General features: G+C 44.1%; 1 protein-coding gene across 1 annotated transcript in view; it reads left to right on the top strand.

The window, feature by feature from the left end:
* Slit3 (slit guidance ligand 3) overlaps positions 1 to 12,238 on the top strand; it is a 557,919-nt gene that overhangs the window by 46,769 nt on the left and 498,912 nt on the right. The window contains exon 3 of the mRNA XM_074057753.1: positions 3,641 to 3,712. Within this exon, the coding sequence (XP_073913854.1) occupies positions 3,641 to 3,712 (72 nt within the window). The remainder of the gene's footprint in view (positions 1 to 3,640; positions 3,713 to 12,238) is intronic.

The following is a 12,238-nucleotide window of genomic DNA, read 5'->3' as shown; positions in this document are numbered from 1 at the left end:
CAGAAAGACTAATAAAAATTCCAACTTCCATATCTGCTTTCTGCAAATAGAAGGTTTAAAATAATCATAAAAGATCACAGTAATATCTTCTGCCTAGAGTACCACATCCCTTTGGCTACACTTTATCTTTTTAGTTAATTGGTACATTCTTCTTATTTTGATAAGCAATGCCAAAAAGGCTTTACCCCTACTTTATAGACTATTAATACACTTTGTTTAGTTATCTTCCTTATCAGCTCAAAGACAATCCCATTCAAGTGACCCTTTATTCCTGTCAAAGAGTCTGCTCGGTGGAATAGCTGAAATGGTTTCTAACACAATAAAACATCCAGATATTTTAAACAGATTTTCCTCCATCTATTCTTCTTAGCTGAGTGACCTAGACAACTACCTTTTTTTGAAAAGCCTTCATCACATTTTGGCATATCCCCATATCTGTTTCTTATTTACAATTTATAGTGAATCCAGAAGACGTGATAGTCTTGATGGTTCGAGCTTGCCACCCATTTCCTTACAGAACGGCCAATATGGTACATGTGAGCAGGCAAAGGCAGATGGAGCAGGGATTAGTATCTCATCCCAGTGCAGTTTTCCCTCAATGCATGTATCCAAGGAGGAGGTGTAAGAGTGGCCCATGGTAGTCATTTCTCCCATCGGGTGGGAGTAGGGAAAGGTCCCGTCTGGTGGTATCAATTACATCCCTTTTCTCAGTAATCTATTTAAGGACTCTACTATGCTCACAATATGGGAGCCAGCTTTATCCCAAATGGGGTTAATAAAAGAGTTAACCCCATGCTGCAGCCATCATCACACAGGGGCCATTTCCGATTCTGATTCAGTGCTAAAACTAAAAAACTAACAATGCCGAAGAGTCATAAATGATTAGTCTGTGTCCCCCTAACTGAGAACAGACTCCAGCCATGGACAGCCCTTCTAGGAATCCAGCCCTACCGGGATGCTGTGCCCTGAATCTGGTCCCTAATCTGGCTTTCATGCATGTCCTTGGCTCGTGAGAGTTTCATGGCTTATCCATTCACTGATTCTTTTATTCATAAATGGCCATTGCTCAGTGAGCCTTTAAGGGCCAGGTGCAAGGCTGGACTCGACCGATCTATCTTTGGGAGAGAGATGAAACTCATATAGGGGAAGTGAGGCAAACTGAATAAAGAATTATTTACAAAGTTCTACTCAGTGTAAGAAAATCCAACAAGAGATGGTTCCATGTCCCAGGCTGGTGACAACAGGGAGCCACTACGCCCCTGGGCCTTGAGGAGCAGTGAGAGGAGGTGGTTATCAGAGCACAGCAAAGCAGGGACTGCCAGGGACCTCTTGGCAGCATCTGTGGTCTTAGGTAAAGGGACACAGCCAAGCTGATGTGACCTGGCAGGGAGGTAGGAGTATAAACCTCCCAACCTCACTGTCTTCTTCCTGCCTGCCCTGGTCATTCTCATTGGCTGAATCCAATAGGAAGCAGAGGTCAAAGAAGCTTCTTGAAGAAGCCAATGAAAATCAGCCTTCCAGGGCCTGAGCAAGGGGGAGGAAGGGCTGAAATATCCAGGGCATGTTTTTATACTTTCCTCTTTCTAAAAGAAGCTATAGTGTCAGATAAATGAGTGTAGAGCTAAGAGATGCATCCTAAGAGATTGCAGTTGGCTTCTTCTGAAATCTCAAGGTGAGATGACACTCAGCCTCCCTAGAATTATTCCTCATTCTAATTGGGAAATGACAGCAAGCTCTGTGGTTGGTTGATTGATTGATCGATTGATTGATTGATTGATCGATTGATTGATTGATCGATCGATCGATTGATTGATAGTGAAAACCGGATTGAGCTAACTCCTAATCATTAGCCTTGAACTTGCTCTCTGTTTAGCAAGATGTGCTAGTGTGAGTCTTTGGACTTCCAGGGCCTCCCTGTCACATGGCAGGAGGAAAGGGAAGGGAAGGGAAGGAGGGAAGGGAAAGGAAGGGAAGGGAAGGAGGAAAAGGAAGAGAAGGAGGGAAGGGAAGGGATTTATTGAGCCTCTAATCCTACTTTGGGTCTTGGGCTTGAGGATTTAATTACTTTATCCCTTTTTTTCCCCTCAGAAGAGCTTCTGTAATGTTTGATTTTTCGCTGTTTTACAAAAGAGGATACTGAGTCTCAGACAGGTCAGTTAGCTAGCTCAATGCAATGCCATCAGTAGGACAGGGATTCTAAAGTACCTTGGCAAGCGCTCCAGCCTGGAGGCTGCAGGGTCCACCCCAGTGAGATCTGGGAGTCTTCGGGGGCAAATTCAGCCATTTCCAAGTCTCCTTAAGCGAGCAGCCCAGGAGGGACCAGCCTGCAAAGGCCAGAAGTTACATCAGTGCAAGGCTGCAGTGGATGAGGACTGAGGCAAACAGGCTGATTCCTGACTGGCTAGTTGATATTTGAAAACGTGAATATAAAATACCCTCGACCCCTAGGCGTGCTGACAGCATTTTCCTTAATGTGAAATCAGCACACCCTGTGCCCAGAGGTTTTTCTTTTTTTTTCAGCTTTTCATTCATTCATTAGGCAGTGAGTTAGGGGGTCACTGAGCTAGGCCACTGTATTGGGGGTGGGAGTGTGACAAAGAGCAGAAGTCCTGCCTTCTTGCCCCTTAAGCAAAGTGGGGATGAGCTGGAAATTAAACACAAAGGCCAAGCACTAAAGCCTAAGAGGAGCAGGAAGTTAGGGCACAGGTAAGAGGTGGGACCATCATGGAAGGCTCATTTTGAAATGAAGATATCCTTTCCCAAGGCTTTCCTTCCTCCCTTCCTGCCATTCCCGTGGAACCCCTGGCCCTTCCAAAGCAGCACTGTTCATCACACAGCTGTGGCTCCTGAAATCCCATGCAGCCACCAAGTGCTATCTGCGTCATTTCCCAGCCAAGGGTCATCCCCATCCATTCAGCTTCCTGCTTCCCTCCCATACTGTTTAGCTAATCTACCGTAAGCTGCCTTTTTTTTTAAGTTAAGGAAACAAATATTTCATTGTATGCTCAATTCTTAGGGTATGTCACACACATGAATGGAAGTCACTTAAGCAGATTATGTAGGATTTGTAGTCACCTGCTGGAAGGACTTGGAGAGAGAGCTAAACCTATGGCTAGGGAAAGAAGATCCAACTTCCATGGCCACCATCGTGAGGTTGAGATGAGGCAGACTCTGGGCGAGAGAATTCCTGGGACGAGGCTGGATGTCTTTGCCGCAGCCAGCTATCTGGCAGTAGCTTCACCCTGTCTACTAGGGTGAACAGAGAAGGCCTTTTTCAATGAAGTATTTTTGAATCCTTGGAGGAGGGCGCCCCGAGGGAGAGATGCAGAATCTGTGTGGTTTTTCTAAGGAACTGCTTTTACCTCCTCCTTTTCTGTGCAACACTCTGCAGCGCTTAGGGGCACATTTGCTGGGAACATTCTTAAAATAGAGGCAGACAAACCAATCTGTCAGGTAGAAGTGTGCAGGCGGTGAAGCCCTGGTTACCGTGACACCAGGCTGGGATGTGACTCTTGTCCCACCGGACTGATCCTGGTTGGAAGGGCCCAGAGGGTTCTGGGAGGGGCTGCATGGCCTGAAGCCTCACATGAGGGTCCCTATCACAGCTTTCACCTTGACCTTGCTGCCTCTTTGGTTCTAGGCACCTGGAAGACAACCAGGTCAGCATCATCGAGAGAGGCGCCTTCCAGGACCTGAAGCAGCTGGAGCGATTGTAAGTAAAGCCGGTCTTACAAAGTGTTGGGGGGATAGTGTTTTGTTTTTTGTAAATCGGTCTTACGACCTTGTTAAAAACAAGTCTCTAGTGGTTAATGAAATGTTTGCGATTACATTTAAAGCTCTCTGACACATATTCCAGAGACATGAGATCCACTTAAATGCCTTTTTCTTGAAAAGATGCTGGTTGGCTTGTAAGGCTTGTTTCTCAGCTTCCCTGGCTTTTGGGTTGGTTCCCTCAGGCCTCAGCCCTCCCTGTCCCAGAGGGAGCCTTCAGTGCCTGTCCCCAGTGCCAGCACAGATTCTCCCTTCTCCTCTGCACCCCAGCCAGCTCCCACTCAGGGCGCTCCTCCCCAGACTCCTCACCACTCCCTCCTGGGAGGCAGGGAAGTGGGCGCAGCCTTCCCTGTGCCTGGTTCTCCTCCGATGAGTGTCAGCCTGCTTCTGGAAGCCCGCATATTTCCACGAGAGAACACATTGCCAGTGGTTTAAAAATAGATGACTGTTCTGACTGGATCAGAGGGTGGGAGCCTCCCTTTATTTCTCTGATGAGTGCTTTTGCAGAAAACTCAGGGGTCCCTGTAATGACGAGGGCTGCCCAGATGGTTGAGTGGGCAGCTTTACCTTTCCTCACTTAATCACATCTGTCAGCTCGTAACATCTGGATATTTGCTTTCTGCCCTCCGAGCAGGGACTCTCCCAGAGAGCCCTTAGTCACACTGGTGGGCGGCTCTCTTCAGTGCTTCCCTCTATATCCCTGTGGCCCTGACATTTCAGCCCCCTTCTTCTGCACCTGGGGGATGTGACTGCAGCAGTCCTCAGCTCCACCAGCTTACCTGTTCTATGGGCAAGTTTCGTTTACAGAGATGGACTTGGGTAAGGGGAGTGCTTGGCACCAGGCCACGTGGGAAGTGGGAGGACCTCATCTCATGTCAAGTGATGTCACCTAATGCAGTGCTTCACCTCAGCCAGGCGCTGGTGGCTCACGCCTGGAATCCTAGCTACTCAGGAGGCAGAGGTCAGGAGGGTCACTGTTCAAAGCCAGCCCCAGACAAATAGTTTGAGAGATCCTCCTCAAAAATACCCAACATAAATAAAGGGCTTGTGGAGTGGCTCAAGTGGCAGAGCACCTTGAGTTCAAACCCCAGTGTTGCCAGAAAAAAGAGAGCTTCACCCCTCATTGTCCTGTGTTCTGCTGCTCCCTCACCACCGTTCTCCTGCTGAGTCAGATCCCAGCATTTATTCTGCTGTCGTTGGATTGAAAATAATGAGGTTTCTTTCTTCTAAGGGAAAAATTATAAGGAATGCTGTCTTTGTTTACACTTTGATTTTGAGCTTTCCTAAAACTTTAATTCTCCTCCTTATGTAGACCAAAGAAAACAAAAGTGTTTGTTGAACAGGATTTCTCTGTATGAAATAACCATCATTTAAATGGACAGATAAATACAGAGTCCTTTGTGCAAAGGCTGCGTCTTGCTTAGTCTTCTGGTTAGAAGAGTAAATAAATCCCTAATTGGTTAATTTCATGGTTGTTGGAAGGAATTAATCAAATACCTTGGACCCACCAGGAGCTATGCCAGTGTTTTCCCTGTTTTCAGTTCTTTCATTCTTAGCAAACCCCTATGAGGTCATTACCCTCAGTTTGCAAATGCAGAAACAAAGGCCCAGGGAGATTAAGTGGAGTGATTGTCAAGGGGGGGGCAAGAGTCAGGCCGCATCTGTGGACATCAAAGGCCCCTTCCAGTGCTGCAGACACTCTATGAAGTGTGATTTTAGCAATGGCCTGCAAATAGCCTGTCACATACCCACTGAGCTCCAGGAAGTATCGGGAAATATTCTGGTGAAAGGTTTTGGTTTTTTTTGTTTGTTTGTTTGGTGAACAAGGAGAAATACCCTGCCTGTCTGGGGAACTCACAATTACAATTGCAGAGCAAATCTGGCTATTTCTCTTCTTTGGCACATTATGGGTGATGCTGGTGTCATACTAGATAAACCTTCAAATCTCAGTGACTTAGCAGAGTGGAAGTTACTTCTTCCTCATGTAAAACCCAATGTGGTGTTTCCCATAGGGGATAGGGCTTCTCTCCTCTGAGCAAAGACTCAGGTGCAGGCTTCTAACACCCTTGACCTTAGCTTCATTAAACCTCGGCTTCCCTTGTACCAGGGTTTGTCTGCACCAAGCCAGTGGTCAGGAAAACAGCACACAGCGGATCACGTCTGCTCTTGTGTCCTCTGGACCAGAACTCAGTCACCGCAGGGCAAGCTGGGAAGGGAAGTCAAGACTTAGGCCTGGAAAGGAGAAGACCAGCTGAGTGGATGACCAGCCAGTCTCTGGCTTCTATTGCAGTGAGCAGGGGAAGTACTTGGTCAGGAAGAAGGTGGAAAGAACAGGCACCTGGGCTATCATGACACCTTTCAGTGTCAGGAGTCCCGACTTTATTCTGGTTTCCTGTGTGTCACCCTGCCCCTAGCTGGAGAATGGAAAAACAATTAAAAAAGCAGATAGCAAGTTGTGTTGTCTCTAGCTGTCCTGGCTCCCATTGCCTGTGTCTCTCTGCTTGGTAGTAGGTTACTCTTCATCGACCATATTCTGAAATACAGCCTAGAAATTACGTGGGTTTTGATCACTCATTTCCAGAGTATATACTTCCATTCTGAATGTTCGTTGTTGTTTTGTTCTTGTACGAAAGAGTAGGGGAGGGTGTGTTCCAGGTCTCAACACAGAATTTTCTTTCCTCTGTGAAAGGACCCTGCGCCATCTTGAGTAAGGTGCCCCTCCATTTTGGACTATTTGCTGCTGCTATAACAAGTTATCTGGGGCTGGGAACTTTATAAAGAGGTTTATTTACATAGCAGTTTTGGAGGCTGACAGTGAAGCTTGGGTGACTCCATCAATTCTGCCTCTGGCTAAATGTCACATTTTGGTGGATAACATCACAGCAGCAGCAGAAAGAGAGAGAAAGATCACATAGGGAGATAGGAATCCAGAGAGTAGAGGGCTGGTCTTTTTTTATAGCATCTTGCTGTCACTGACTCACTTCGTGAGACCAGAACGAACTCCTTATGAGGCTGATGCCCCTGTGACCCAAAACCTCCCACTGGTCCCTTCCCCTTAACACTGCCATATTGAGAGCTAGCTGAAATTAAACGTTTAATTAAAATATTTACCCATGAAAAGGCTCAGCTGCCTTCAGCAGTGAATTTTACCAGCATGCTAATCCAAGTAGGTGGGGAGAAGCAAGTGGCCGGTACTGAGGATGTGTAGGTGTCTTACCTGTGTGGAGAGGGAAGGGAACCGTACTTTCTGTGGCCCTGGGAATGGGATCCTTCAGTACCCATGTGTGGTCCTTGGTGAGATAGTGGTGAGTCTGAGACAGGGTGTCCACAGTGGGGCTTCTAGGGACAGTTCATGACAGCTACCAAGGTACCACGGTGTGATGGCCTTATCACCCTTCAAACTATCAAAGACAAGTCTCTTCTCCCCAAGGAAAAGCCCAGCACTGCCCTGAGGCTTCTTGAAACACTAGATCAGAAGGGGAATTGTAGGAATTGTAGCAGTGACAGAGAATTTCTTGAGAAAGTGTTAGATGTCACCCAAAGAGTCAGACCCTAGGAAACCCAAGGCTGCATTCCTCATAATTTTGTGAAAATAAGTCTGGAGGATAAAAAGCATCCCTTTCCTCCCCTTTCTCTTGAAACTACAGGGAAACTTATGTTACTTAAGAAAGAAGCAGCCAATATTACAATAGAAGCTCACGTGAAATTGTTATCATTAGAAAACTAGAAAAGAATGCAAGACTTAGTATCCACCCTGGAAACACGAAAACATGCAAAATAGATACCACAAGGGCTGGCGGAGTGGTCAAGTGGTAGAGCACGTGCCTTTCAAGTGTGAGGACCTAAGATCAAACCCCAGCATTGCCAAAAAAAAAAAAAATAGATACCACAAAACACATGGCAGCTATGACAGAGAAGCTATTAAAAACAAGCCCTAAGAATTCAGATCTTGATGACAGCCTTACCACCCTGAGTAGGCACAGTCTCAGAAGCTAAGCAGGGTGGGGCCTGGTTAATAATTGGACCAGAAACCACCTTTGGAATACCAAATTAAGATCTTATAATTGTGTAAATTACAAATCAAAATTTTTAAAAACTCAGAAATCATATGATTAGAGAAAAGTAGGATCTGAAAGAAGGGGTAAGGAACCCGCAAAAGAATTTAGAAATAAGTCATTTCAAAATAAATATTGCCAATACAATACTGAGGAGGAACAGACGTGTAGAAATTACACTATCCAGTTTCAAGACTCAAGACTTACTATAAAGCCACAGTAATCAAGACAACATGGTATTGGTGGAGTAATGTACACATAAATCAATGGAATGGAATATCCCAGAAATAGACCCATGCAAGTAGAATTAACTGTCATTCTTCCTTCCTTCCTTTCTCTCTTTCCCTCCTTCCCTCCCTCCCTCCTTTCCTTCCTTCCTTCCTCCCTCCCTTCCTTCTTCCCTCTCTTTCTCTCCCTCCCTCCTTCCCTCCCTCCCTCCTTCTCTCTCTCTCTCTCTGTCTCTCTGTCTTTTTGGTGGTACTAGGGTTTGAACTCAGGGCCTCGTGCTTGTTAAGCAGGCACTCTACTGCATGAGCCATGTCCCCAGCCCTAATCAGCTGATTTTGGATGAAGTTGTAAAGACAACTTGAAACAAACAAATCTGTGGAGGATAGCAATTACTTGAACATTTCAAAACATCTAGTGGGGACAATTTTGAATGTTACCAACACAAAGCATAAATGTCTATGGTGATAGGCATGCCACACACTCTGATCTGATCATTGCACTACATGTGTGCATGTATATATAAATATATACACATATATATGTTGAAACATCACACAGTGCCCTATAAATAAAATTCCTAGGTGTCAATTAAAACCAAAATATATATTTGAAACAGGAAAGCCCACATTTGAGGGTGATGTGAAAAAGGACATAGGAACAAGCTGAAAGAGCCCTTGTTGGCCAGAGTTGGGACAATTGGAGCAACAGGACAAATAAAAAGTTAGTACTGGATTATAACCCAAGTATCACATGAAGCTCCATGAGCCCGTGCAGATTTAAATAAATGATTTAATAAACGAGTAAGTGGGGAGAGCCAAGTCTCCCATGCAGGAGCAATCTAAATAACTGGTGTGTGTGCTCTCTCCCCTCCAGAAAGTGGAGTATAACCCTCTGTCCTCAGCTGTGACTTCACAGAGTGACTTCCATTAAAGAGCGCTCTATGTAAAGGGGGTGGGGGACAGTAGCTTTAGAAAGGAAATCTGACATGTCCCATCCCAACCAGGTAATCAAGATTAATATCAAAAGTGACAAATCATCTTGACAGAATAGAGCCTTGATGTGATGTGTCTGTCTCCTAAGAACCCGTAATCCCCGTTGAATTACACTTAAGTAGACCTTGCTATGGTTTGAATAAGTATCTCCCAAAAGCCTCTGTATTATAGGCATGGTTTCCAGGGTGGCCCTATTGGGAGGTAGGGGAACTTTCAGGAGGTGGGGTCAAGTGGAAAGTGCTTAGGTCATTGGGGATGTGCCAACCAGGGCACCTGCTTCCACCATGAGGTCTGTCTCTCGTCAGAGGACCTAAGCAATGGCCCACTTAATCTTAACTGTAAGCTCCAGAATCATGAGCCAAAATAACCCTTTTCCCTTCATAAGCTAATTGCCTTGGGCATTTTGTTATAGTGATGGAAAGCTGACTAATGCAAGTGTCTTCAAAACTATTAAGATCATGAAAAAACAAGAGAAGAGACGGTACCATCACCAAAGTAGCTTCTAGCACCATGTTGAGTGAGTGTAGCACTGGCATCTCGGAAGGGTTCCTGAAACCAATATGTAAAAACTAAGGAAATCTGAAAATGTATTGACTTTAGTTAACAATGACCTTCATGAGTTGTGACCAACATTCTGTATGAATGTAAGATATTGATGGGGGAATTTGGGTGTGGAGTATATGCAACTCTCAGTACCCTTTCTCATCTTTTATGTAAATATACATTTGTTTTTATATGTAAAGTTTAGTTTTTAAAAAAACTGACCCTATCAAACTGAATTACAGATTCATGGGCAAAACAAATGTTTTTATAACTGAATAATACATATCTACTAATCTAGATGGAATTTGAAAAGCAATAATTGTAATGAATAATGCTTTATTAGAAATAGAAGATAGAAGGGAGTATTTTTAAAAAATCAGTAAGAAATTATAGAGGTAAAAAAGGATTTAAGAAAAAGAATGAATATGTATGTGGACAAAGATGTTCTAACACACTTATGATATGAATCTCTGAGGAAGAAAACTAAAGCTAAGAAACTAAACAAAGCTGGTCCTATGGGTAAAAACAATTAATTTCAGAAAATTCCCCAATTAAAAGATGATCAGAAAGTACATCTTGAAAAGGCACTGAGCCTAGAAGAGCAAAGCCAAAGATTCCAATAAAATACTGAAGCATTCAGTCAGTCACCTATCATGGAAAGAAAACCAGACTTCCAGCATACTTTCAAATGCCAAAACTTTTTTTTTCTCAGAATACAATTGAATAACGTTTTAGGGAAATGAAATACGAGCCCGGCCTTTGAGCATTCAAGCTCTCAGCATGATGGCTGTCATGGAGCCACTTCTAAGGAGTCCAGAGACCCAAAGTATGGAGAGACATCTGTGTAAACAAACATAGTCCACACTCGGGATGCTCTCTGGAGGTGAGGTGGGGACATGGAAGCGGGTTTTATAATTCCACTGAGGGAGAGTAGAGATGGTGTGCTCACCCTGATCTTTCCTGCTTGCTGTCTTTTCTACACTGACTGTGTCAATGACCCCAAAATATCTGAGATAATCAACTGATAAAGAGAAATTTTTATTTTGGCTCAGTTTTGAAGGTTCCAGTTCATGACTGGTTGGACCCATTGTTCCTGGGCCTGTGGTGAGGTCACACACTGTGGAGAGTGGGGCAGAGCGGAAGTTCTCAAAAGAAGGCAAAGAGGGGACAATTTCCTTCTCGAGTACATCCCCAGTGACCTAAAGACGTCCTACTAGGCCCCATATCTTAAAAGTTCCACCACCTCTCAGTAGCACCTCCTGGGGACCTAGCCTTTAACACATGAGCCTTGGAAGATGTTGGAGATACAAATTACAGCACTGCTCATTGACAGCCCCAGGGAACAAAGGGTCCTTACTGATAACATTTGCTTATGACAAGAAATAAACTTTCATTGTTTCAAAAATAGCCATGTAAAGCTGGTCGCTGGTGGCTCACACCTGTGACAATCCTAATTACTCAAGAGGCAGAGATCAGGAGGATCTCGGTTTGAAGCCAGCCCTGGCAAATGGTTCTCAAGACCCTGTGTGGAAAAGACCTAATACAAAAAAAGGCTGGCAGAGTGGCTCAAGTGGTGGAATGCCTGCCTAGCAAGTTTGAGGCCCTGAGTTCAAATCCCAGTGTTGCCAAAAAATAAGTAAGTCAGCATACTATCAGAATAGATGAGAAAAGTCATTTCATCTTCACAGATGCAGAAAAAGCATTTTAATGCAGTTCAGTATTGATTCATGATTTAAAAACATCACGTACAAAACGATATTCTTTTCACACACCCTGCTACAACAATAATTGTAGTAAATGGTGAAATATTAAAAACTTTCCTTCTAAGAGAGCTATATAGTTACCACTGTGATTTCCTCATCCTGGCAACAATAAAGAAACAATGAGGAGGAAGAAGGGATAATGGCAGGGAGGAATGAAAGGACAGAGGGAGAAAACTGTGTAAGTAAGGAGAAAGGAGGAATGAAGATTGGGACAGAAGACTTATAAAAGTCATTATTTACGGATGGCATGATTGGGTACATGGGACATACAGAATGATCTACAAACTACCAGAATGTGTAAGTGAATTCCTAAAGTCATGGCATACAAAGCCAACACACCAAAAATTCACATAGTTTCTATATACCAGCAAAAAACAATGTAGAATTTTTACAATGGCATCTGAAACATTAACTCGCCTGGGAGTAAGTCTAATGAAAGATGGCAAGACCTTAACACGGGAAACAGCAAACATGACTGGGAAAAATTAAAGGTGGCTCCCATATCTGAACATACATTATGTTCATAAGGTAGAAAAGCATAGCCAAGATGCCAAAGCCCTCCAAACTGATAGATAGTTTCTGTGCAGTCCTAATCAGAATGCCACAGGTTATTGTGGAAATTGTCAAGATGATTCTGAAATTTATATGGAAATGCAAATGACCAAGAAGAGTTAGTCGTGGAGAACCAGGCAGAGAGCACTTGCTTTGTAAGAAAGATGGCTCTGCCAAGCAGTCTGGAATGAGTGGTTTGTCCAGCAAATAAAATTGTGCTGGAATTGTTGGATATCCAGATGGAAAACTTCTTACTTTGACCTCTAACCTCGTGCTATTCAAAATATGAGTTACAAGTAGACTGTAGATTTAAATGTGAAAGACAAAATAATGG

This window comes from Castor canadensis, chromosome 16 (assembly GCF_047511655.1).
Source record: "Castor canadensis chromosome 16, mCasCan1.hap1v2, whole genome shotgun sequence".
NCBI classification, from domain to species: Eukaryota; Metazoa; Chordata; class Mammalia; order Rodentia; family Castoridae; genus Castor; species Castor canadensis.
Note: the sequence above shows the minus strand (reverse complement) of the source record. Positions and strands in the feature narration are given on the sequence as shown.